We start from the raw sequence: 26,588 nt of genomic DNA, 5'->3' as shown, positions 1-26,588 counted from the left end.
GGGGGGGTCACTCAGAATTAATGGGGTCTTCATGTAAAGCAAAATGCAGGCAGAGCCCACCGCCAAGTTGACAGCCCTGGCCTGCGGAGATCAGCCACTGAAACTTCAGAGTTGCTTATGGGTAATTTATGACCAACCACCGCGGCAGCTCTGCAGGCTGGCATCAGGGTACAGTAACCACAGGCATCACCTAAGGGTAGGGAATGGATTTTTTACCAGTACTCCCCTTCCATAATTCACCTTGCCAATTGTGTGATGCTTTACCTTTGAAGCATCATGTATTAGGCACTGTTGAGGCAGGACACCCTTCTCAATGGACTGAAGATCAGAACTGGTACGGTAAATTCTGTGGTCCTGTTCATTTGCTGATAACCCCCCCCTTCTCACCTACACACCCAGGATTTAGGGGATGTAAAAGTGCAGAGGAGTGGCTCAGAGACCTGCTCTGAATGTGCAGCGAGTATCATCCAGCTTTATGTCAGCCCTTTGCAACATAATTAACCCAGATCCTGACACGTTGACAGGTGTACAACGCCTCTCCCCAGCTGCTGTGGGAAGGGAGCTACCAGGCCTCAGACAGACTGCAGTAGAATGCAGAAGGAAGATGTTCTGATGTGAACACCGGGTCCCTGCCTTCTTCCCACAAGTTACCTGGCTGCCTGGGGTGTCGGCTTCCTGGAATTTTTTTAGCAACATCAAAGGGCTACTGATTTAAGTTTCAGCAGCCAGTGTCCCTGCCCGGGAACAGGAGCAGGTACTTGGGTCACGCAGGAGGATCTATGCACGGGGCTGGCTCTCTGCTACCTTTCCAGTCTGTGCAAAGCCCAGACTCGGATTCTCTGATCCTCGCCCCACTGGCAACAGCCACTCGTCCCACAATCCCCTGCTGTTTGGATCACTTTGAAGTGTCCTAAAGACCCGGGATCACCAACATAAAGCACGTTGCAAAATTAACCGGTTTTTAAAAGTGTGGCACCCTCTCGCGTGCCCCAGTACAAAAAGCACCTAGTCGGGTTACTGTGCTGTGCGCTCCTAGGACTGCCAAAAACCCTGCTGGGGTCCTAGCACAAACTCCAGAGGAATCAGGTGGCAGGACAGGCCCAGCGCACCCACTGCGCTCTGTTTAATTCAAGCTTGTGCCTTCTTAGGTAGTGGCAGCAACATCCATCTCCTGCATCTCAATAGGCTTAATGCAGCGTCGATGAATAGTTCATCTTTCTTACCCTATTAAAACCAATTCCCCTCCCTCCTTGCTCCCACAAACGAGAGCCCCGATGGAAAATGGCCCTGACACAACAGGCCTCCACACCAACACTAGCTGCACCCGCTCCCAGCCCGAACGGCACGGCTTCATTCTTAGGCCAGCCCTTTTCCCGTGTCCTGAGCCAGGGAAGGGCTGCAAAGGCCCCTTTGCAGGCTTTGGGTGGAGGCAGTAAGAGCACGGCTGGTAGCATTCCGTCACTGTGCAGACTCCAGCAGAGAGAAAGAGAGATGAATTTGACAGTGGCATCTAGGGAGGAAATAAGAAAGAAAAAACTCATTAATACCCAGGTCACTCATCTACCACAGCCATGAACGTGTCCCTCCCACTCCTGGGGGATCACGTCTGGGCCTAATGAATCCCCAAGGGAGACAATGGGCTCCACTCTCTCACTTGTCTGGAGAATCTCAAAAGGCTTTGTATTGTCAGCCCTTGTAATTCCTGCTTCACTGCATCCCATTACGGGGCCACTGATGTAATGACAGCCCTGCCCTTGATGGAAACGGGGTGGGGGACGTGATGGAATGTACCTGGCTCCACACCCTGACGCTATTGTAATAATCTCTATACTACGTATGCCTTGTGCGTTATCATCTGAAAACACATAATTTGCTTGTCCTGATAAAATGTGTGGGGGAACATTGTATGTGAAGTTATAGGGTGGTGGTAATACATGTTCCAAGCTGAGGTTGACGGACAGGTCTGTCTCAAACAAAGAAATGTGTGCTCTGCTAAATTTGCATTTATGCAGTAAATAGAGTCTTCAAGCAGGAAGGGAAACAAAGGATGCTCAAACCAGGTGAGGAAAGAGCAGCAGGGAAGATCCTTCCATAGAGACTCTTTGTCTCAGCTGGAAATGTTTTTCAAGGTGGGGGGGACTGATACTATAAAAATGAGGAACAAACACCCCAAGACGACTCCTCTCTCTCCTCCGGCCCATTGCATTCATGGCACCAGAAGTGACTAAAGAAGCATTCGTTTAACTCTGAGAGAAGGGATCCTGACCTAAAAAGTTTGGCCAGTAAGACTCCTGAAATCATGTGGTGAGAATCTGATACAGTTTGTTAAGTTAGGTACCAGTTGTGTTTTAATTTTATGAACTACAAAGAGAGAGATTTTAGGTGAGTACAAGTAATGAGGCATGTAAGTTAGAAATGGTTACAAGAAAATAAACTTGTTTTATATGAGGCATTTGGGAAACTCCATTTGGGGTGGCTAGTTGAGTGCATATTATTTCTATTAAAACGCTAAGAGACTTTATGTAAACTTGTACTGTCCAGGAGAGGGCTAGGCAGTGCAGGACATACATTTCTGGGGGAAATCTAAGGCTGCAGTATAAGTAAGGCTGGTAAGTGCAATAGGTGTAGCTGGCTGGCTGCAGCACACACACAGACATTGCTGGGAGTGATTTGCACGCTGGAGGCTGTTTGTGAGCCATCCAAGCTGGAGGCTACAGCAGCAAAGCACTGCAAAGGGCATCCCAGGTCACACAGCAGAGGTGGCCCAGGTACTCATTAGTCTAGAACAGTGTTTCCCAAACTTGGGATGCCACTTGTGCAGGGAAAGCCCCTGGCGGGCTGGGCCGGTTTGTTTACCTGCCGCGTTTGCAGGTCCGGCCGATCGCGGCTCCCACTGGCCGCGGTTCACTACTCCAGGCCAATGGAAGCTGCTGGAAGTGGCACGGGCCAAGGGATGTACTGGCCGCCACTTCCCATTTTCCCACCAACCAGCTCTTAAAAAACCAACCACACCAGTTTCCAAGGGACTCATACATATAGCCTGGGGCCAGATCTCAGGTTCTGCATGGAATGAACGAAGCAGGTGTTTGTCTACCCAAACCCAGGCTTAGGAAAAGCTTGATTTTCATATGCCTGGCTCTGCAGGCCAACCACTCCCTTCTGACTCTGTCCGAAAATAGGCTTCAGAGACAAACATCTGCTTGTAAAGCGGCAGCAAGCTGCAGCCCCTGCTTGTCCTGCCTTTGCAATCCAGTGGAAGCAAATTAATTTCTTCACGAGACACTGACAAAAATTATCTGTGACTTGGTTACTTTAGTAATTACAAAATGCTCAGCTGCTGTAAAACTACATTAAGGCCTTGCCCATAGAGGGAGTTAGCTACAGTAGTTTAGGAATAGTACATTTTTTAAATTGATCCTGTGTAGCCACGCCGTGGGCAACTTTTATTAAGCTTTTGCACGTTTTTGAACTGTGGTTTCTAGAGGCCCAAAGAGTTCAAATAGGTCAGTATAAAAGAGCCAGTGTGAAAACCCAGCAATGTCCATTAACAAGGAACTACAATCGGCCTCACCTAGGACTCTTGAGCTTGGAAAAGAGGAGACTAAGGGGGGATATGGTCTATAAAATCATGAGTGATGTGGAGAAAGTGGATAAGGAAAAGTTATTTACTTATTCCCATAATACAAGAACTAGGGGTCACCAAATGAAATTAGTAGGCAGCAGGTTTAAAACAAATAAAAGGAAGTTCTTCTTCACACAGTGCACAGTCAACTTGTGGAACTCCTTACCGGAGGCTGTGAAAGCTGGGACTATAACAGCGTTTAAAAGAGAACTGGATAAATTCATGGTGGTGAAGTCCATAAATGGCTATTAGCCAGGATGGGTAAGGAATGGTGTCCCTAGCCTCTGTTTGTCAGAGGGTGGAGATGGATGGCAGGAGAGAGATGACTTGATCATTACTTGTTAGGTTCACTCCCTCTGGGGCAACTGGCATTGGCCACTGTCGGTAGACAGATACTGGGCTAGATGGACTTTTGGTCTGACCCGGTACGGCCGTTCTTATGTTCACCAGAAGATGAAACTGACTAAGTTGTTTCACTGCCCCCAGCAGAGAGAGACCAGAAGGGACGAACAGTAAATTATATTTTATAAATGCTTGTCTTATGACTGAGATCCATTAAACTATAGCATAGCTTTTGAATTGGTATTTAGATACCACCCTGAGGTTCTCCTCACATAGGACAGATCAATTGGAGAGCGAGAGACTCCTGGTCCTATACATTCTCTCCTTTCGGTGTTACCCACTGAGAGAGGAGCAAAGTTCTCCTTATTTGGTGTTGCGTTTGTTTAATGTTGACTGCTCCGCTTGAGCTCCATTTCTATTACAGCACATTTCTATTAAGCAGTTAACCCAGCTCCTGATTTGCATTTATACTGGACGTTTTTGGAGTTTGCATTTGCCTCTTTGCATTGATTCTGCTAGTCATGATCTGATTCCTGTAGAAGTGCCAAAAGTTGGCTAAACTAATTTTATGTTGTCTTAATCAGTGTGTTTAATACAGAAAGTTTCCATAAATATAATTGCGGGGGGGGGGGGAGGTGAGGGGAGAGGAAAGGTGAGAGTTTTGTCTTAAAAGAAGTACTTGATTAAAACTCATCTAAGACACCAAATGGGAAGAGGATTGATTCCCATGCCTATATAGCCCCTTTCCGCACAGCACTGACAAAAGTCTATTATTTCATGGGTCACTGACCCTTGGAGGCACACAAATCAGCTGGAGGGCTGTGCGGCGGGAGAGATTAGGCTTTTGCTTTTTAAGCTGCTAATCATGGTTGAGCCCTGGAATTACAGCTTGCGATCAGCACTAAATTAATGTCACACTGTATTCTTGAAGGGAGCACGGAGATCCTCGTTGAAAGGTAGACTGATGCCAACCACCTGGGGCTTAAACATGGCCATATTGGAGGCCAAGCCTTCTGCAGGAAGCAATTCGTTGTTGTTAGGTTTGTTATATTTTCAATTAAAGCAGGGTTGGAGCTTTTGGGCCAGGCTTTTTCAGGTTGCTTTTCAAAGGTATAAAGGGCCATTAGGTATCCAAGTCCCACTGTGCGTTAGGTGCCTAACTTCCCTTTGAAAAAACTCCCAGTCATGTGTCGGCACCTTCCAGTTCTTAACACGTGGTTAAAAAGCCTGGTCCTTGTGCTTTACAAACCCCTGGGTTTGATTTCTGGGCTTGGTCTCACACCCCTGGATCAACTGTGTTTGACAGTGGAGAAAGCACATTGTGTCCCTATAGGGTCACTCAAAACCACCCCTCCAGAGCAGTGTTTCCCAAAGTTGGGCCACCTCTTGTGTAGGGAAAGCCCCTGGTGGGCCGAGCCGCTTTGTTTACCTGCTGCGCCCCCACGTCCAGCCGATCGTGGCTCCCACTGGCCGTGGTTCACCGCTGCAGGCCAATGGGAGCTGCTGGAAGTGGCAGACAATACGTCCCTCAGCCCGTGCCGCTTCCCGCAGCTCCCATTGGCCTGGAGCAGCGAACCGTGGCCAGTGGGAGCTGCGATCGGCAGGACCTGCGGACGTGGCAAGTAAACAAACCAGCCCAGCCCACCAGGGGCTTTCCCTACACAAGTGGCGTCCCAAGTTTGGGAAACACTGGTCTAGATGAATAAGGAGTGGTACAGATGGACTCCTTGCTATGCTTTCCTTGCTCAGAGTAGGGGTGACTGCAAGGATGGATTGTGGGAAAATCCTTAGGACTCCCACAAGGATCACAGGGAAACCTTCTAGACAAATAAGAGTTAGCAGCCAAAGATGGCAAAAGTTCTGTTTGGCCTCTAAAGGACAAACACGGCTTAGCCTTTGGTTTGGTATGTCCGAGGGTGGAGAGAGAAGGACCGGGGGTAGTTGCTTCTTACTGAGAACTCTGGTCCATGGGACAGTATAAAGGGCAGTAGCAATCAAACCCCTGCTATGAAGTACAGCAGAGAGGTGACTGGGCCAAAACACTCCATACCTTCAAGAGGATTAAAAGTCTATGGGTGGCAGGTTCTTCCCATGACAGAAAAACAGGAAGTGCCTCTGAACAGAGCTTTCCAGAGAGAATGGGTCAGATTCTCTGGTCTATCTTGCTCCTGTGGAGCAAAGGGAGTGGAATGCAGCTGGCTCTTCCTTGCACTTTCCAGTGAGCCAGAATAACCAGCCCCTCATCACTCCCTACCACACTCTGCTTCTCCCAGTGTAGAGCATGGATCAGGGAGGGGGAGGAATTCAGAGGGGGTACAGTGGAAGAATGCTGCATTCTGGCTGTCCCTGCTTGGTGGATGGTCCTTGGGGTACACAGCCAGCTGGCTTACTTTACACCCCAGCTGTCCTAATCTATACTGGGGCTGGGGACAGCATAGAATCCCATATTCAGGAAGCTACAACTGACTCCCATGAACCCCCACAACGTTTGCAGGGGGAATATGGACCAACACATGTAATGTCCTGGAGACGTCCTCTCCAGATTCCTAACAGCATTTTGGATCAATCAAATTAGAGACCAACTCCCAGAGCACCCTTCCCAGTGTTTGCCCAATATAGATCAGGGCAAAGTGTACAGCTGATGCATTGCGGGGTACACATGCAGGGCACCTTTTCCAGTATGGGCTTCACTCTCAACGCTCAGTGTGCTTTGATTTACGGAGCTGTCAGAAACCCAGGCCAGAGGACACAACAACCAATTAGTTAAAAAATAATGGGATGAAAAAGCTAAAATATATCAGGGACAGGGACACCTGGTTAGCATGCCTGCGCTTTTAAATGTCTTATTTCTTTGGGTTACTAATAACCCATCAGAGGTGAGCCAAAAACCTTTAATTCTCTACATTGAATTTACAGTAGCTCTTTGCAGATCACTCATCTTGAATAATGTGACCGTGCTAGTCATTTTCACTTCCTGGTTTTCATGCACTAGTTCAAGACTGCAGACAACCGGGGAATGTCTAAACCTAAAAATGGTTCTGTCTAGAAAGTCTTAAATTTAATTTTAAAAAATCTGCCCTTGTTAGTGGATTTGGCGCATGCAGGACGTAAACTCCCTATCCCTTGCAGAGATCCAGAGACTTGAGCAAAACTGAATTCAGTAAATGAAGCATCACAGTCTACCCAATGCAATCCCTAGCCCCATTCCCACTTGGGTGGCTGGCATGGTGGTTTACTGTTCACCAGCTCAGTGAGAAAATTAATTTTCAGCTCTAGGATGGCTCTTGAGGGGAGGCCCCATTGACCCGAGCTGAAAATGATGGAGTCCTCATACTCTTTGCTGTGATATTTAATAGCTGAGTGGCAGTTAATTAGATTACTGAGCCACCGCGACAGATGCTAGGCAACCCGTGAGGAGGGGAGGAGAGGGTATTTGGAAAAGCCATTATCATTCAGTGCAGGGAATGCACAGTACAATGCCATGTTAACCCCTCACATCCTTGCTGTGCCCTACAAAATGGTGCAGCCGGGTCGAAGCCAAACGTGTCTCAGAATCCTAAGCAGCTCAGTGTTTTGGGTGCTTTTTCCATTATGCACCAAATGTCTATGAAAAGCAGGCAGCGGGCAAGTGGGGCAAACTGTATACAAAGGTGCTAGCAGCTCCTTTGATGCCAGCTGTACAGGCAGAAGAAGTTGAAGGGGAAACACTGGAAGGCTGCTGTAATACCACCCTGTTGCATTTTCCCCCTGACATGTCTGTGACACTAAGCGACAGGGGAAACAAGAGGGCGTTACAGGGGCTGGGCATTATTCTTCTCTCCAGCTGTAAAATGAGCTTCAGAATAAAAGGAGGATTTCAATGCAGATGAAGATCCTTTCTGGAGTCCCTCATCCACCTTCTTGGGATTAAAACTCTATCGAGGAAATCTGCCAATCCCCCGTCCACCCCAGGAGATGCTTCCAGGTTCTCTCATTTGGCTCTTAACAGGCTTTCAGACTCACACGGAGGGATGCAGACATCCCAGTGGTAGAGGAATCTGTGCAGTCCGTGTCAGAAGTGGTGCTAGATTTGCTGCAAAGGCAGCATTATTCCCCAGGGAGTGATGCCCAGATCAATACTTGGATCATAACATGCAGTGGGAGGGATTTTAGGAAGTGCCACCTTTCACTGGGGAACTGCATCCTGGCACAGACTGAGCAGATGCCGATATATACAGGTTAGTGATTTTAAGGTTAAACCATAGACCAAAATCTTGCAATCGGCATAGCAGCCAAAAGGCCCACTGTAGATGAGTGGGTGGGAGCCAGATGCCAGGGTTCCTGTCCAAGTTTCCACTGCGCCTCATTTCAAACAGTGCTTTCCCTGTTACTCTGACCAACTGGGGAAAATAGACTCAGAATTTATGTACCTGGGGTCAAATATCAATGTCTTTCACAGCCCATCTCTGTATGCACACACAGCAGCGCAGCAAGTGCATTTTTCTTCAGGTTATTACATCCCCTTCCCTCCCAAACAGGAGTCTGGTGGTTTTCGATTTGATAGGGGACCGCTCTGGTGACAAATCTACATCTGATCCATGAAAATGTGTCATGTCTTCTGTGCTTTTCCTGCCCTATCCACTGAAGGATACACACAATATAATTTGTTTTACCCCTCACTGACATCCATGCCCTCCCTCCCAGCATGGCAAGGGTTAAGTCATTTTAATACCTACCTATCAGCATGAAATACTTACCCAGATGCTAGCACAGGGACAGACTATCTATGCCTTTCTTAAGTGCTCATCACCACAGTGTCTACCCTATCAGAAGGTGTTGAATAGAAGTATTATTAGAGTCATGATTGGAACATATTCTCTGTCTCACCCTGGGATACAAGTGGATGAGTTGCACTCTAAGCCTCCAAGAAACTGAAGGGGCCAGCTTGAAATAACTATGGTATGAGAGCAGAGAGGTATCAACATACAATGCCCTGGACCTGCTCAGCCTTCTATCTGTTCACATCTCTCTGTTTCAAATGTAAATGCAGGGAAACGTTGGCTTCCCAGGAGCAAGTCTAGATCCAGCTGTCTTGACATGGGGTGTGGCTGCAGATTTTAGATGGTGGAGGTGAAGTATCACATTAAAATATATATATATATAATCTTACCCGGTTAAGCTCCTGAATTCTGGGCCTGAGCCAATGCCTCTCAAGCTGGCAAGTGCTTCCATGTGCTGATGAAAGCCGTGGGGATGAGTGAGTACGGCACTGTTGTTATACAGTTCCACGTGTCCGAGGTAGGGTCATAACAATCCAGCGTTTTACACCTCTGCGTCCCAAAGTAACCCCCCACCACGTAAAGCTTATTCCCTGAGGCCAAGGCGTGGCACGACATGCGCTTGGCAGTCATGTCCCCGATCCGCGTCCACTGGTCCGTTTCACAGTCAAAGCGGTAGGCAGATGCAGCTGTGAATTCAGTGTCCCCGCCCATGATGAAAATCTGGCTGCCTAGAACAGCGGCGGCAGTGTAGCGCCAAGGTTGGGGGCACTCTGCTTTGATCGCCCACCGGTTCACGACAGGATCGTAGCACTGGACTTTGGACACCATGTCCCGGTGGATGCTGGTCCCGCCAAAGACAAAAAGCTTCAGCCTAGCACTGACGACTGCAGCGTTGCTGACTCCATCCCTTAGAGGGGCCACCATGGTCCATTTGTTGGAGGCAGGGTCATACTTCTCTACCTGCTTCAAGGAAACAGAGGGAGACGCTGGAAAGACACCGGCCACGGCAGTGTGTCCACCCACCACGTAGAGGCAGTTCTCCAGTTCAGCTGAGCCATGCCCAAACCTAGCTATCAGCATGGGAGCAGCTTTGGACCATTCCTCATGAACAGTGTCATACACCCAGACGTCTTTGGAGACCCCATTCTCTGAGCCCCGCCCGCCGGTGACATAGACTTTGCAGCCAATGGCACAGGCACTAAACTCTTTCCTTGGGCTTGGCAGGTCTGCTTTGGGGATGATCTCTTTTGCCTTTTGATCCACCTGGTAGATCTTATCACACATAAAGGTCTGCCCGCCCAGGATCAGCAAGGTGTGCCCGGCTTTGCGGGGCCTGGCACAGGGGCTGGTGACGACCCCATCATTCTGGAGGATCTTCTTCTTGCAGTGCACGGCCTCCTCCATGATGAGCTTGTTCCTCTCATCCGTCATGATCAGGTCCTCGCAGCCCATGGCTTCCTTGAGGCACTTGGAAGGCAACAAGGCCAGACGCACGTTCCTCAGCAGCTCTGGGAGATGCACCTTCCGCTTGTCCAAGTCATACTTCACCCACTGAATGATGGCCCTGAAGACCTTCTCCTCATCCTCTATCTCCAGCTCGTCACTGGAGATCAGGTCCAGCAGGGTGTCCTTGGAGAGGTTGTTGAAATCCTCGCTCTTGTGCACGGTTTCAAAGTTGACCAGGCACATCCTCCAGGACAGCTCATAGAGTCTGCGGCACTGATGAACATCCGAGAGCAGCATCATGCCCAGGCAGTTGGAAGGGTAGAGATTCTTCTCGAGGAACTCGGCCGCTGCGTCGCGGACGTCGTGGAACTGCAGCATGTCCCCAGCCTCCAGCAGGGACTCTGCGTTCTCCTCATTGATGATGATCTGGGAGGAGTACGCAAAGTCGAGCAGCAGCTCCAACACCTCTGGGTGAAGGCTGTCATGAAAATTCACCTCATCATCCAGGCTCTCCCGCAGGCCATTGCTGAACATGGCCTCAAAATAGCAGCTGGAGGCAGCCAGCACAGCCCGATGGCATGGGAAGGACCTGTTCCCGGCCCAGAGGGTGACATCAGTGAACACGCAGCGCTTCCGAAAGGTGTTGAGATGGGACAGGACGCAGTCTGGGTGGGAGGTTTTGTGGAAAAGCAAGATGTTCATAGAGCCGGTGCTCGTTCGGGATTTACGATTCTCGTGGACGCTGACCGACATGATGACAGTGACGCGGTCTGCTGAGGAGTGAACAGAAAATAAATGAATTAGTGGTGCTTATAGATGAGAGAAACCGACAGCATTAGCTAGAGCCAGCAGTAGAGTGTGGGCATCTGCTGTGCTAAATTCCTTCTCCCTACTGATCTGCCAACACATCTCAAACCTACTCTGGTGTCCCAGCACTGGGTCCTTCCCAATTCTGCCAGTGCTCCTGAGTCCTGACCTGCAGCACCCCCCAGCTATTCCAGCCACAGAGCACCCTGTAACGTCTCGCTTATTCTTCTAAAATTTAATTTTGGGTAGTCATGGCAGAAACAGAGAATACTGCACTTTGGCATCAACAAGGAATAAGCAAAATACAGCAACCAAAGCCTCAAACTAAATGGCAAATTTTCTCAACAGCCCCTGGAGGGCAAACACACAAACCACGCAATGTTTATTTTTCCTTCTTAAAGAGAATGGTCTATTTAGGGTTCTGGCCTGTTCTTGGCTCAGTTCATGTCATGTTGGCTCCTAGTGCCGAGATTATTACAGGTTTAGAAAAGGCGATTGCAACCGTATTCATTTATGGGGTATCTAGCTATTAGTGAGAACCAAAGATTTCAACAGACTTTGCAAAACCCTTCTAATTCCAGTTTCTGGCTGAAGAATCCCAGCAGACTCTTCCACGTGACTTATCTACTTTGTAGAATAGGCAGGTTTCAGGGAATATGACAAAGCTCAGTGTCGACGTTTCTGCTTGGGCTGGAACCCAGGCTCTGAGACCCAGTGAGGGGGGAGGGGCTCAGAGCCTGGAGTCCAGCCTGTGAGAATGTCTACTCTGCTCTTTTTTGCCCCATGGTGCAAACCCAAGTCAGTTGACCCGGGCTCTGAGACTCACTGCTGCTGGGTTTTTTGCAGTGTAGACATATCCACAATGGCCTTTAGGGGAGAGAAACTGAGTTTGGACGATGGAATCTGGTAAGTTGCTTGGCCTAAAATATCCAAGGCTGCATTTTCAGTCAGTCTGCATTTTTCCACGTGCATCCAATGTGCAGGCACAACTATGCAAGTGATCCTATTCTGAAAGTGTAAATCAGGTAATTGGTATGCTGACTGATTGATTTGTATTTTGTAAACATACAAAAAACAGAGGCTAAGACTGGAAAATTTAGTCCACAATTTACAAAGTAAATGCAGAAGGCACATCCATCAGCGTTGCTGGAAAATAACATGTTTAAGAGAGAAATTGCAAGTCACTAAAAGCCAGTCTGTCAGTTGCAAAGAATATAAGAAGAGCTAAAGAATACAGCTGGGAAAAGAGATTTAGAGAGACAGACAGACAAGACTGCAGCCACACAGATGCAGCTACAGTCTGACAATCCCCTCCCCCTCCACCCTTTACCTCATTGAGCAACCAGATCATAGGTCAAAGCCCCAAAACAAAACCCCACAACTGCCATCCTGGTGTCATCCCATTACAAACATCCTGTTGCTACAGCACCCCACCAGTGTCTGATATTAAGGGCTTGTAACAAACATTAAGAGGTGACACTGTCTTACCAAAAGTCAAGCATTGTTTTATTTCATTTTGCAAAAAACCAAAACACACACACAGCTAGAGTCTGGGTTTAGGGAGCAGGCAGATAAGTCCAAACACGATAGATAGAAATGGGGCCAAGTTGCAAAGGTCAGATGCAGATCTGGGTTCAAACTGCTCCAAAGTACAGGGATATTTGCTCTTTAAATGCATATCCACAGGCTGTGTCTGACAGTGGTTGCCAGACTGTTGGTAAGGGCTGTAAGGACTGCAATGCAGTGCAAATAGATTGCTCTTCTTCAATAAGATTTTGCTGGGAGTGAAGACAAACAAACTGGGCAAGTGTCAGGATCTTGGGAAGGCAGACCTCATTCAGAAGCAAGCTTGTTTACTTTAAAGTAGTGTCCAACTATGACCAGCCCCTCACCTCCATACCAGAGCTGCTCTTCTCTTTTTCACCTCTTTCGCTCTAAAAACCTCTCTGCCATTATTCTGCTTTTTTAGCTAGGGACAAGGTTATACCATAAGTCAGGCCCCAAAATCAAGAGATTCTTTAAAAATCATGAAACATAAAAAAAATGTTGGTTTAAAATAATGATTTGGGGAGCTTTTTATTTGCCTTCTAGTTGTATGAGCCTTGAGCATGCACTCAGCTCACATTTTCAAGCTTTTCTCTGTAATCACACAGGTTAGAAACTTAGCTTTCATGGGAGGAGAGGGAGGAAAGAGTGAGATTCTCATGACACTCCTCAATTCCAGCAGTTGGGACATTAAGAAAAAGCACCAAGTATTGCAAGAGTTGGAAAAACACTGAATTAATAAAATCCTCTGTTCACCATGAAGCCAACGGGTCCCTGCCCCACCAAGTCAGCTAGATCAGGGTACGGTCTCAACACTGCTAATGGAGCTCACGGTTCCGAGGTAGCTGCTAGGCTCTGAGATATCCAACCCAGGGGAGACAGTCAAATCTGCACCTCATGTCAGAAGAGTCAACAAACCCTGGATGACAAGTGGGTCGTGTACTCATGTTTTGCTGGCTTCATGAGAGGGAGAGTGAGCACACCCTGTGATTTACAGGGCAGGAGTCAAGCAAGGAATTCTGAATAACTGACCTTGGGTGAGAGGCAGTGATCTCTCAGAGGCCAATGGCAGGTTAGCAGCCCCACAGAACACAAAGCTGAGACACTGACCTCCCAGAAACCCGAAGCAGTACAATGCTCCCATGCTTCACAGAGCCTGGCTGCAGATAAGCCAGACACAGACTCAACCACAAGCTGCCCAGACACTTGCCAACGCCTCAAACAAAACATAAATAAATCCTAATCAATAGGAATAATTCTGAGTTGTGTGTTTTCTGCATCTCCCCACCTCCCTTACAGCGTTCTGCAGGGCAGACATAAATGGGCCAAGTTATAGGCCCTGGGGAAGCCTCCCTAGACTTCCCAGTCCCCAAACAGTACAGCGTAAATAACGCTGAGTCGCTGCAGCTGTGGGATCTTTGACATTCTCAGACTCCTAGCAAATATCCCCAAGGTCCCAGGCTGAGACTGCAATACCCACTTGACTTGTGAGCAGAGGCAATCTTCAATGCAGGGCTCCAGAACTGGGCAGGAAATCACATTATTAACTGGTTGAGCTGAGCTGCAAGGGGAAATGTTTCTAGCATCATCAGGATGCTTATTCTACACCCACCTCAGGGCTAGTACAAATTTCTAAGGGTTAATGTGGATTCTGGTGACAATTTTACAGCACCAAACTCAGAGGTGCTGAAACTAGCAGTGCTGGAAGCGGATTCTATTATATGCCGGGTTTATAGTTTGGTTCAATGGCTCTCAGCACCCCCACAATACAAATTGTTCCAGCACCCCTGATCAAACTGAGGAATACACATGAAACATTTATGAGTCTGCTAAAAGCTATTGATTCCAGCTTCCATTCCTCCAACCTCAGAAAACACCCTCCCAATCTACTGCTTCCTTTGAAGACCAGACCCGAGTAGTGAGTGGATGTGTTAATTTTCCACAGATAATCAAACCAAAATATTAAGCAATTCACACAGAACAGCCATAGAACCAAACAGAAGAGCCCAGAAGGGGAAAGGGACAAGGATAACTTTTCCTAAGCCTGAAGGAGGAAAAAGCACCACTCAGAATAGAAGGGGTGGCTCATTTATAAATTAAAAACACCTACATAAAATACAAAAGCTGCACCAGGACACAGGGTTTTTTAAAATCCCATATCCGGCAGTTCTTAGGTGGGTAGGTAGTGGGCAAGGTACATTTCCATCCAATTGCTGCTTAGTGATGTCACCGTGAAATGAACTGGTGGGTTTCAGTCCAGTTCCTAGAAGGCCTGGTGCCCATGATACAAACCCACCAAAGCTGGCACTACATGGTTCCCTTTGTGGCAGAGAGGCCAAAAGACTGAATGGGCACTGGATCATCCTTCCACCCTTAGAGATGGTCCCTTCAGCCAGGTGCAAGGTTCTGACATCTACGGTCACCTGGCCTTCTCACAGACAGCTGGGCTGGCCAATAATGAGGCTGAAGCAGGCTGCAGAATTAGTGAGGGCCATCCCTAAGAAGCATCAAACTACTGTACACTTAAAAAAAGCCTGTGGCCTGATGCAGCTTTTATATTGTATGTAGGAGTTTTTAGGAGGCAAGTGTTATAGTGGGACCTACTTACCTGCCCTCCTTTTAAACTGTAAAGGCCTGAAATCTTCTCAAAACACCTAGGATTGAATCCTACCATGGCTGAGTAAAAGCAGAAATGTGGAAGTTCTACTTCTTGCTCTCAAGCTGGGTGTAGCTCAGACTACCACAGAATGTGGCACAATGGACAACCCTTGCTTTCCCAGGACTTTCCCTAGCCCACCAGTAATGTGGGATAGTCCCATGTACACATCAGATGAACAGAAATTGCAGACAATAGCAACTTTCCCCGATTAATTTCTTCTCAAATTCTGCAGCCGTATGAAATTTCAAAAGCTGTAAGTGAGGTGATTTCCTCTGCTCCTTAATCAGAATATGCCCAGGGCTAGTCTTTAGTCCTGATTCAGCAAAGCACTTAAGCATGCGCTTAACTTTAAGCACATGTTTAAATGCAGTACTGAATAGGGCTTGACGTAAGAATATGTAGGGTGACCAGATGTCCCGATTTTATAGGGACATTCCCGATTTTTGGGTCTTTTTCTTATATAGGCTCCTACTACCCCTCTCCCAATGTCCCTATTTTTCACATTTGCTGTCTGGTCACCCTAAGCATATGCTTACTATTAAGCATATCCTTAAGTGCTTTGCTGAAGCAGAAATGTATAGAACAGCATTTGGCCCTAGGTTATGACAGAACATTTCACTGGCTTTCCTAATGAACCTTTAGAGCTACCAAAGTAAGATGGGGCACTCCAGATTAGGAATATTTTGCAAACAGAAATCTGCCGTGTCCTTTTCCAATCTCCCACCTGCTACGCAGAGCTCAAAGGGCTATCTGAGAGCATAGCAGCCAGCATCCTCGAGGTAGGACAGGGGCAGTCATTTGAATGGAAGCTACAGCTCAAATAACAGAGGACCTGACCTGAGCACAGTGGGTCTGGGATACACTCATATGTTGCAGTCATTTTGTTCTTTTAAAGGGAGTTATAAAAAATAAACAGTGATGGCACTGCCTTTACAGGATCTCAGGGCAGGTGGAGGCAGACGGCAGCCCTTCTTCCACATAGATGAGGGCCTGGGAGCATCAGCCTTTTTGTCAGATAGCCAAGGCTGTCTGCTGGCTAGAATATTTCCCTGGCTCTAGTCCATCTCAGCCTAGTAGACCTAGGAGAGACAGAGTTCTTACAACACAGCAGCATGGGGAGGGGGCTTCGGACAGCCTTTCACACACCCGTTCAGGGAGGAAAGCACAGACAAAGATGAAAGTTCACTGAGTCACGGGGAGGGCAGGCGCCTCTGATCCCAGAGCACAAATAAAAGTATCTCAATAGCCCCTGGAGAGGACTAAAGCCAGAGTAGAGAACAAGGGAGAAAGGTGAGACCTAGAACTCTGATTCTCTCACCAGCTGTGGCTACTTAAAGCTGCTATGGTGGCATCAAGAAAGTGAAACTGTTGTGTAAAGGGGCTTCCCTGGTGGTGCCGGGATAATGAAGCATCCCTACATCCCACCTTGCAACCCCTGATACTACAGGTGACTTGGGGATGGAGGCATGACTGGAGCTTACTGAGTTCCAGCTATTCCAGGCTGGCCATGTAGCCTGTAGGTATCTGAGGGAAGCTGCAATAATTTAGAGCCTCTCCTGATTATGCTCTAAGTGGGGTTGGGAGGCTCTTGGTGGGGCCAAGAAACCAGGAGGCACAAAGGTACCTTAGAGCTACCTTTGCTCTCTATCCCTATGTGAGCTCTGCATTCTGAAAGGCCAGCTCAGAAGCAGGGCCAATGCTTGTAGTAAATGTAGCTTGGTTTTGTTTTAAGCCAGCAGGTTGTCCATGAACTTTCCAACACTTCCAGTATCTGTAAGAATTCACCGAGCCATATGAACAAATAGCTTTGCAGCCCGAGAGCTGTTCAGAAACAGTTCGATTGCACAGTTCATGGTGCACGGTTGGTCTAATAAACCACGCGATATAGTTTCTGCTCCTTGATTGGGCAACCAAGTTTGTTTATTCGGTATTCTCCTGTAAAATAAAACAGCAAGTAGCAAGTTCCCTGCTATGAATTTCTGGTCCAACAACTGCTAAAAAGTGTGAAACGTCATTCAGAAATGTTTTTGCCAAACCCTGCCTGGTAGTTAGCTGAACACGCATGGGGAAACCTGACCCTGTGAACCAAACCCTGTGCTTATAGTCCCAATACAGGGCTTGGGGGAGTTGTTTAAGGGTTGCTTTCTATTTGACCGTCGCTACAGAAAACTACCTACAGCATTAAGGGTCACTGAGGTCTGATATTCACTTGGTTCACAACTCCTGGGGACAAACAGCCCATGCAACATTGGAGGCTAGAAAAACGGGGTTCTCATAGCAGGGTTCTGCTCCTCCTGGCTTAGGGAGGGGCTTTCATTAGCAATTAAATGCTAACCAGGCAGCTTTGGGATCAAAGGCATTGGCTTCAAAGAGCTCGATCTCCCTTTTAATATATTCTATTTTGTTTTTGCTGCCTCTGCTGTTCTTGTCACCTTCTTTGTCTCTTTTCACATGGGCTGTGGCAGATGCTCTGAGTTTAAAACCTTCAGAGAAACAAGGACAGGGTCACCGGCACATATGTTTCTTGGCAAGGTGGTAATGGAAGCAGCAGCGCAGACTGGAAGGAAACCGCTGATCTGTAAAGGCAGCGCACTGGTCGTATAATACCACTGGTACCCCTGGGAAATCTTCTGGGAAACCCATGAGTTACTGGGTCAGGCCACAGCAGTATCCTACATGGTGTTTTACTCTCATCTCTGCACCAATAACCACAAATCATCCCACTTCTCACAAACCTGGGGGAAGCCTTAAGGAGGGATAGGGAAATTCAGCCACCAGTGTATAAATACAAATGTGCAGATCAGTGGTCAATAAATACAGCTACATGGGCCAGGGCAGTAAATAGCCCTAAAGAAAATGCCAGAAGCATCTGGCCTTGGGCACCACAGTTTCAGATCTATTACTGGGTACAATGTTCTTCTCGGCTACAACTGTACATCTGTAGTGTAATCAAGGGAGTCACACCAGGAGACCTGTAAGGCGATGTGGACCTTCCATATCCACTGGGCTGTCTTGGAGTAGCACTGGCACCCAGGGCAAGCAGGAGAGCAGAGTTTCAGCATCTGGGCTATAGCGACACAAGGCTCACCCACGTTGTACCCAAATCTGCTCCCACGGAAGTCAACCACACTCCTACTGCTTTGTGTTGGACCAGGATACACACAGAAGCCTTTCTTTCCACATCGGAACAGGCCTGCCTGAAGGGCCAGCACTGGATTCTTCAGAGGAAGACATAAAACACCAGATAATCACCCAGATTTTGCAATACAATCCTTAGGGGAAATTTCTTCCTGACCTCGGCCGAAGATCAGCTTCTCTTTCTAAATGCTATCTAAATTACACGCTTCTTTTCCACTCTCCCATCCTCAGTGTTAGGTTCCTAGGCTGTTATTCTCTGAGTCTAGGACCCACAGATTAATTTGGATAGTGTGTTCTTCACTTCCTGTCCTGAACAGCTGCACTGTTAAAAGAGTTGCCCACTGCACACCAGACATGGCTGCATTTCTGCATTAGGGAAACTGATTCCTCCTGTGTATACACACACACACACACACACACACACACACACACACACACACACACACACACACACACACACACAATCTGTAAAATGGGTTAGGATGATGTGCATCTTTAAATGTGAGGTACAATTATTCACATAGTCCATTACTCAAGAAGACCTGGATCAAACATTTGGACAGGAATCAAAAATAGCAGACACAATGGGGAAGACAAATCTTGCTGAGAAAGACAGAAGGGAGATGGCAAATAGACAAGATAGGGGAATAAATCCTCCCTTTTGGAGATGTCAACAGCAGCTCTAATTGGAGTTTTGAAGGTTTGGTGCATATATGCCACTTTCACGTCAATTCACATAAACAGTTCAACATCTCTGGAATATATACTCCTCCTTGCAGGTTCCAAACCGCTGTTCAGTAGACACTGGTCTATCCCTGCACATACTAGGGGATCTGCCTTCGACACCAAACTTTCACAGCTCCCTGTGTTCTGGCTGCAGCAATACACTCCTGTCCCCTTAGGCTGGCCCCAAACAGACACACTTGTTACTAATTACATCTTCCAGGAAATAGTACTTGAGATGAGAGGAATAAAAATAGTAAACCACACTTAGTGCAATACAGAAAATGTTGACAGGGAATCCTGGCCAGTTGCCAGATAGAATGGAAAGAAGAAGTATCCTGCCAGGTTAAAGAGAAACAACACCTGCTTCCAGCCATGGACTTTCTATTAAGGTGTCAGTTCACAACCACTGAGTCATTGGATGCTGTACTCCAGGGGTCACATTCTGTTCTCAGCTACAGCTGGGTAAATCTAGAGTAACTCTACTGAAGTCAGGGCTCTGCTCCTATCTGTAAATTTGGTTCCCTCCCTCTCTTCTGTCCTAAGACAAGGACTAATCCAGAGAAGATGCAACTGTCATTTTGCACCCTGTGATTCAGGCAACATCACTCCCTTGCAGACAGTGGAGTTACTCAGGTCTGCTCTACACTAACGAGAAAAGTCGACCTAAGTTACACTAGTCAAGTTACATAAGTTATGCAACTTAAGTTGATGTAGCTTAGATCCGTGGTTCTCAAAGTCGGGCTGTCACTTGTGTAGGGAAAGTCCCTGGTGGGCCGGGCCGGCTTGTTTACCTGCCCCGTCCGCAGGTCCGGCCAATCGCGGCACCCACTGTCCGCAGTTCGCTGCGCCAGGCCAATGGGAGCTGCTGGAAGCGGTGTGGGCTGAGGGACGTACTGGCTGCCGCTTCCAGCAGCTCCCATTGACCTGGCGCAGCGAACTGCGGACAGTGGGTGCCACGATTGGCCGGACCTGCAAACAAACCGGCCTAGCCTGCCAGAGGCTTTCCCTAAAAAGCGGCATCCCAAGTTTGGGATAAACTGCACTAAGTTGACGCTGCTGCATTGATTGCAGTGGTGCCAGTTTAGCCAGTAGTGCAGACAAGCCCTTAGGATTCACACCTGTGTAACAGAGCAGAAACTGGCTCACTGGCACGCTACAGTACCTTTCTTTTATAAACACATCCCATTCAGAAACAGGCACCTGAAGCAGGAAGGGCCAACCAGACCAAAACATTTAAGCTCTGACTCAACTCAAATCTTTGCCATCTGAAAGATCCTCATTGACAATTTTTTCCTCCTTCTTATTTCATGTTTTCATGGCAGCCCTGCACTCCCTGGATGGGAGGCAATAATATCAAGAAAAATGCTGTTCCGCTTGCACCAATTAAACTCAAACCGCAACAATGTGGTTTTCTAAGCCCAAATCTGCAGGGATTGTCTGGAGAAAGTCTGGGCAAGCATCTGAACTTCTGCGTGCTTATGCACATGGATCTGAACTCGGAAATGTGCTCTGGTCATCAATATTTCATATTCCAGCCTGTCCAGAAACATGCTGTATCATGTTGTACCAACCTTCCCTCATGCCTTGCAGTGACTCCAGTTCCAAGGCTATCACAAAGACTTATTAAATGCCTGGGTCTCAAAAACTATGAGCTATGTTACAGGCGGTACTGAGCGGAAAGCAGAATTCTTATTGCATCTGGCAGGGGAGGAGGAAAAGAGGATTCTGGTGCTGCCTATAAAAATGGATTACGCTAAACCAAAATAAGCCCCCTTCAGACCAAAACAAGACTGTCTGTAGACAAACCTGGTTTAAGAACACACCTTCAGTTAAACCGGTGCAAGCCTGTGTGTAGACCAACCTGCTCCCCACCCGCCACAGTGAATGCTCTGTAAACTTACTTATTAAGCCAGCTCCAGAGGCAATAAAGATGGATTAGTCTATGCTCATTATTAAACCCTCTGGCTTTGCAGTGCTGGTGATACCCCTCCCCCTATCCTTTAGCCATTATCCAACCAGGAGAAATCATGTTTTGAGCAACAGTTAAGGCTGTGGACAAAAGCTTTTTAATGTCTCAGCCCAGCAGATCTTTTCAAAGCCTGGAATACATTTCAGGAGCTGCTGTGAGCTTCCCCCCATGAAACCTGCCTTCCAGATCAATGAGTGAATGAATCCATCAGCTAGATCCATCACAATCTATTTGTGAAATGAGGCAGAGTGGTAGATGAAACTAGAGCATGTCTCCATCCCCCCCTGCCCACCATCCAAGTCAAGCTCACGGGGGCCTGGAATGGAAATGACCCATTTGATCCCAGCGTCTATCACCAGGAGAGAGTCCCCTGAAAGAGAGCCTAGCTGCTACTACACTTAGAAAGAGAGGTGTTTACTTCAAATGCCCGCACATGGTACCGAACCATGCAGCTCCCAGTGGATGTGCACTGGGCGAGAGGTGGTCCATTGAGGTGATGGCAGAGTGACTGCTGAAGATGCTGCAACTTTAGGGGGCAGGCAGATATTCCCGCCCTCTGCTCACGGGCCACCCCTGACTACCAGCACAAACAAATTTGTTGGCAAAATTGGGGGTTTGGCTGATGGTGTCAATCAGAGCCTCTACCATGTATTTTCTTATCAACAAGGCCCAGTTCTCCTCACAGCTTTCAATCCAGAATTTAAATTCAGCTCCCAATCAAATAACCTGATGCTCTGTATTGCTCTGCCAGAAGATCTTGGTACAATTTCCAGACACTGGAAGGGGTTCAGCATCCCACGCAAGTCCGTGAAGATGGGAGGACCTCGTGTCTCCGTAGATGATTACTCGCTGGTGTTGATAGGCACTGGAGGGAATTCAGCACTGGCCAGCAAAAATGCCAACCCCTGAAGGAGATTAAAGACTTTAAGGAGAACAAGAAGGGACTCTTCCCCTCGCCTCCCAGCCAGAAGGGAAGATTTAGAGATTAAAAAAACATTCTTAGCAAGGATTAAAGGAGGTGGGAGTGTTACTCTGAGAGAAAAAGGGCTCTGAACTAACTCTTCAGGGCTACATGTGGCATCTACCCATGAATTACTGGGTCAGCAGTATCACAGTTGCTCATGTTACCTTACATGGTGTTTTACACTCACCTCTGACCAATCAACAATAAATCAAAGGGACTTCCAATGGGCTGCAGTATGAAGTTTGCCTGGCCTCAGGCTGATAGGTTATCAGATAAAACTGGTGGTCTCTCCTGAGTCTAAGCATTTGCAAGCAGGCAAGTTGGGATGGATCAATCACAGTATTCTAGGACAAGCGAAGCAATGTACTCAGGCTCCAGTGGAAGGGATGATGCAGCAGCCCTTGCTCACTGGACTGGTGCTAACAGCCACCATGGGGATGTAAAATTTGATGAGCAAAGATACATTGATGTGATGATGGTTAAAGGGCCCACCAGGGGGGCTGACGCAGCTTGTTACTGCTAAATACATCCTAGCAGGCATTCTAGCAGCCACAGTTTAAGCAATGTTGACTACATTTGCCTCAATTCAATTACAATCTATAAAGAATGAGAATATATCTGCCTCTTGGTAATAAGCTCTGACATTTGTATTTCTAACCTGACCCTTTCAGCAACCCATCTGTCCAGTGAGCAATTCCAACACCACAGACCCATCAGGCCAGGTCTGCCCCTCCTGCTGCACTTACGCATACACATGGCCAGGACCTGCCTGACCTGTACCCTTGTGTCCTGTTCCCATCTCCCTCCACATCTGACTAGGCTCTGCCTGTGCTGTTCCACCCCCACAGACAAGTTGCCACCACATAATGCCTCTCCTGTTCCATTCCATCATCCAATAAACGTTTCCTAAAAACATTACTGGCCACCAGGGAAGATTACTTTGTGTCCCAATGAGTTTGTATAGGAGGCAATTTCCCCTGCAGGGGTAGTAATACATCCATCACTCAACAAGAAGAAGTCATACTCCTTCTTGACCTTGACTCTACATGGCAAGGTCATGGTCCTCCCTCCTGCACCACGAAACCATATAGCACACACAGCGTACACACAGCACACAGAATAAAATTTGCCCCAAGCCGTCTCTCTCATACACTTAACTACCCTGCTCCTTTGCTGGTATGATATTAAATTGGCCTCCTCTCTTCCTTTCTACACATGCAGTGAAGGTTTCTTAGGTGCAAACCCCATCACGTGGGCCATTTAAAATTGGGCTGCTTCAAGTCATGTATGTTTACACTACGGTTTGATTGAACTGACCTCGTTATCTCTAGCTTGCTTGCTAGCACACATATATATACCTGCCCCTGGATATTTCCATTACATGCATCTGAGGAAGTGGGTATTCACCCACGAAAGCTCATGCTCCAAAACGTCTGTTAGTCTATAAGGTGCCACAGGATTCTTTGCTGCTTTTACAGATCCAGACTAACACGGCTACCCTCTGATACGGTTTGGATGTTAGCCTTTTGGAGTGAATTTGGTGCTGGGTTTGGCCACAAGAATATTGTTTCTTTGGGGGCAAGGACCCATCTTTTTGTTCAGTGTTGTACAGCTCCCAGTGCAATGGAGTCCCGGTTCATGACTGGGACTCCTCTGCACTCCAATAATGCAAATAATGACACAGTGAGACTACTTTAAAGAGGAACGCTGCAAGCCGTCACTACTCCATGCACCCTTACTGCACACTGCAAACCTCCATACAAATCTCATCCCAACACACCTCATCAACAGAGATAAATGGCAGCAAATGGCAAGAGAAATTAAAAAAGATGAATGAGACATGATTTGTTTTCAGATATGATTCGATTTGAACCAGCAAACAGAGGAGGGGAAAAGATAATGGGAGGCTCTTCCAGAGCTGCACAAAAAAAAAGTTCCTATACCAACAGCAGCCAGGTTCTGGGGAGAGGAGACCCAGGATGGGCTAACAGGAGTAGGAAGGGGAGTATGAGAGAGGGGCAGGTAGAACAGGCAGCACAAGTTTCTCCCACATCTTCTCCCCGCCTCCCCCCAGCATGCTTTATGCCTACACTGAAGGGAGCACCAGTAGGATGGCAATCACTAGCACTTGTGGTGGCTATGTGCTCCTATTTATACAGCACTGTACCTGATGCTTTACAGATGAACGAGAGATTTCTCTTCCTGTGTCTTGTGATGTTCAGCAAAGGGCTGGGGTGAGGAAGAGAAGGGAGGTTTAGACAGTAAAAGTGAAGTCACTTGTTTTTTCTGGGACCATGTGTCTGTGCTGGAGTGAGAGAAGTGCATTTGGAGGAGGGATCTGAAGAATAGTAAATGAGGTTGCAAGGTACACAGGATCCAGGAGGTGACTCCAGGTATACAGTCACAAGAGGAGAAATCACCCAGGCACTCATAGGAGGAGGAGAGAGGTTGAACAGACAGGCTATCACCATATGGATAGGGGTCCATGATGGACAGATGTCTCCTCCTGAAAGGAGTGATTGTACTGAGCTCAGAGTTTATTTTCTTTGAAGTAAAGAAGACTGAAATCAAACAGTGTTAATGGGCTTATGAAAAATATAGCTGTAACTTTTGAAGTACAAGAGGGCCCCAGGGAAGGCCAGAGTTACATGGGAGATGCTGTCCTAACCGAACAAGGAGCTGTAACAGCCAGTTTGAATCAGCCATTTACACACAATTGCAAACTTTCAGAATTGTGTTGCTGCTGCTATTTCTGCTGCTCATCATTTTATCAGAAGGATCACTAGAGCAGGGTCCATTGATCCATAAGTAGTTTTACAGAGATTATATTTAGAGTCAAACAAAAAATGAATAAATGTTGCTGGATTCATAGGCTAGGTGTAAATGGCAGCTTTTTGTTTTATAAAGCCAAATATCTCAAGCATTTGTTAAATATTTCACTGCTAATGTTCTAAGTGTACACAACCTGCACCGTGCTCCAGGGTTACAAGGGAGCAATATATCCAAGTATCCACCGACAGCATGCTGGGATCACGCTATCACCGAATAGTCTGACACCGTATTGTTGGGTCCTTCCATGCCGCAGCTACACATTTTAATAAACGTGAATTTAGACCTATTAAGAGAGGATTGTGCCACTATCCTGGTCCTGGGCTTGGCAGACAAAACCTGATCATTCAGGTGCGCAGACACAAACATGTGCACAAATACGAGCGGCTGTTGTAGCAAATTCAGTACTACAGGGTCAGTCCAAGAGAAAAAGGATTTTCTTCCTAAACCTCCCCCCAGCCTTAAACCCCAATCTGTAAAACTAATCTCCATCCAGGCTCAATAAAAAGAACAACAACAAAACACCCCAGGAAGTGTTCTTCCAAGATTATCCAAACACTCCTGAAAGAGGGAAAAGACACACCCTGGCTCTCATCATTAACTGCAGATACTTCTTAGAGCCTCTTGAAATGATTTACTGACTGGAACTGAATAAGAGAAAAAGCTGGGAAAACATCCTGCCCTCACCTCCAGCGTCCCTTTGCCATCAAAGCTCTCTCTACCACTTAGGGTGACCAGATGTCCCGATTTTATAGGGACAGTCCCGATTTTTGGGTCTTTTTCTTATATAGGCTCCTATTACCCTCCCATCCCCTGTCCTGATTTTTCACATTTGCTGTCTGGTCACCCTACTACCACGCACTGCATGCAGTAGAGAAGGGACTGTCACTGCCCCGTTCTCTCCCCTCCTCCCGAGCTCAGATCTGCCTCGCAGATCCCCCCTCTTCAAAGCACTTTGCAAATGACATGTTCGCAACCGCACAGACAAGAGTTTGCTGCAGCTATCCCAGGCGCTGGGAAGTAACTCTCGCAGCCCGGAGTCTGCATTCGCCTCTCTCCACACACTTCAAGCAGGACTGGGGATGGAGATGAATCTACACAGATACTCACAGGCCAGCGATCCGCCCCAGGGGGCTGAGCGTGTCCCCAGGTCACTGTAGATCCCCGGCGGGCTGGTGCCCCAGGTAACTCCCACTCGCTGGATACAATGTAACACCAAGAGCTTGACACTCACTAGTTTCCAAGCTGGAGGAGGAGACACGAGCCAGCAGGGCAGCCAATCAGAGCTGCGGCATTGTGACTGATAGGGGGTGACAGCCAGAGGAAGGGAGGGGCGGGTGCAATAGCGAAGCCAACCAATGGGATTAGAGGAAGCTGCTGCTGGACGGAGTTTATAGGGCTGTTCTGAAGCAGTTGGGGTCCCGCCCCCAGCTGTGATTCTTAAAGGTAGAGGAGCCTTTCATCAGGCTGAAGGGACAGGACGGGTCAGGTGACCAGATGTCCCGATTTTTGGGGGCATTTTCTTATATAGGCACCTATTTCCCCCCACCCCCGTCCTGATTTTTCATACCTGCTATCTGGTCACCCTAAGGACGGCGCACCCAAGGGAGTTGTAACACATAGTGAAGCATGGCTGGATTTCAATCCTAGCCTGCACCTAAGCCTAATTCCAGGCTTGTCCTCCGGCCGGGTCCTCCACCACAGCTCTGCCAATGCACCTGCATCCTGACCTTTGCACCTTCCCCTTCCCCTTCCTCCTTCTGGGCTCCCCTGGAAGCACT

General features: G+C 47.6%; 1 protein-coding gene across 2 annotated transcripts; it reads right to left on the bottom strand.

Moving 5' to 3' along the window:
* Positions 1 to 1,235: 1,235 nt before the first annotated feature.
* Positions 1,236 to 25,996, bottom strand: KLHL25 (kelch like family member 25). 2 transcript variants are annotated; one of them, XM_050967408.1, is made up of 3 exons: positions 25,918 to 25,996; positions 9,114 to 10,943; positions 1,236 to 1,510 (listed from the first exon to the last, which is right to left on the bottom strand). In XM_050967408.1, exon 2 carries the CDS (start codon positions 10,921 to 10,923, stop codon positions 9,154 to 9,156), a length of 1,770 nt encoding a protein of 589 aa, XP_050823365.1. In that variant the 5' UTR covers positions 10,924 to 10,943; positions 25,918 to 25,996; the 3' UTR covers positions 1,236 to 1,510; positions 9,114 to 9,153. The 2 variants fall into 2 exon arrangements, with proteins under 2 accessions (XP_050823365.1, XP_050823366.1); XM_050967409.1 differs by having other exon boundaries at positions 9,114 to 10,940.
* Positions 25,997 to 26,588: the final 592 nt, after the last annotated feature.

This window comes from Gopherus flavomarginatus, chromosome 9 (assembly GCF_025201925.1).
Source record: "Gopherus flavomarginatus isolate rGopFla2 chromosome 9, rGopFla2.mat.asm, whole genome shotgun sequence".
NCBI lineage: Eukaryota > Metazoa > Chordata > Testudines > Testudinidae > Gopherus > Gopherus flavomarginatus.
Note: the sequence above shows the minus strand (reverse complement) of the source record. Positions and strands in the feature narration are given on the sequence as shown.

Bases quoted from the DNA above. Each gene is read 5' to 3' on its own strand.
- KLHL25 (XM_050967408.1), bottom strand. From the start codon at position 10,923: ATGTCGGTCAGCGTCCACGAGAATCGTAAATCCCGAACGAGCACCGGC.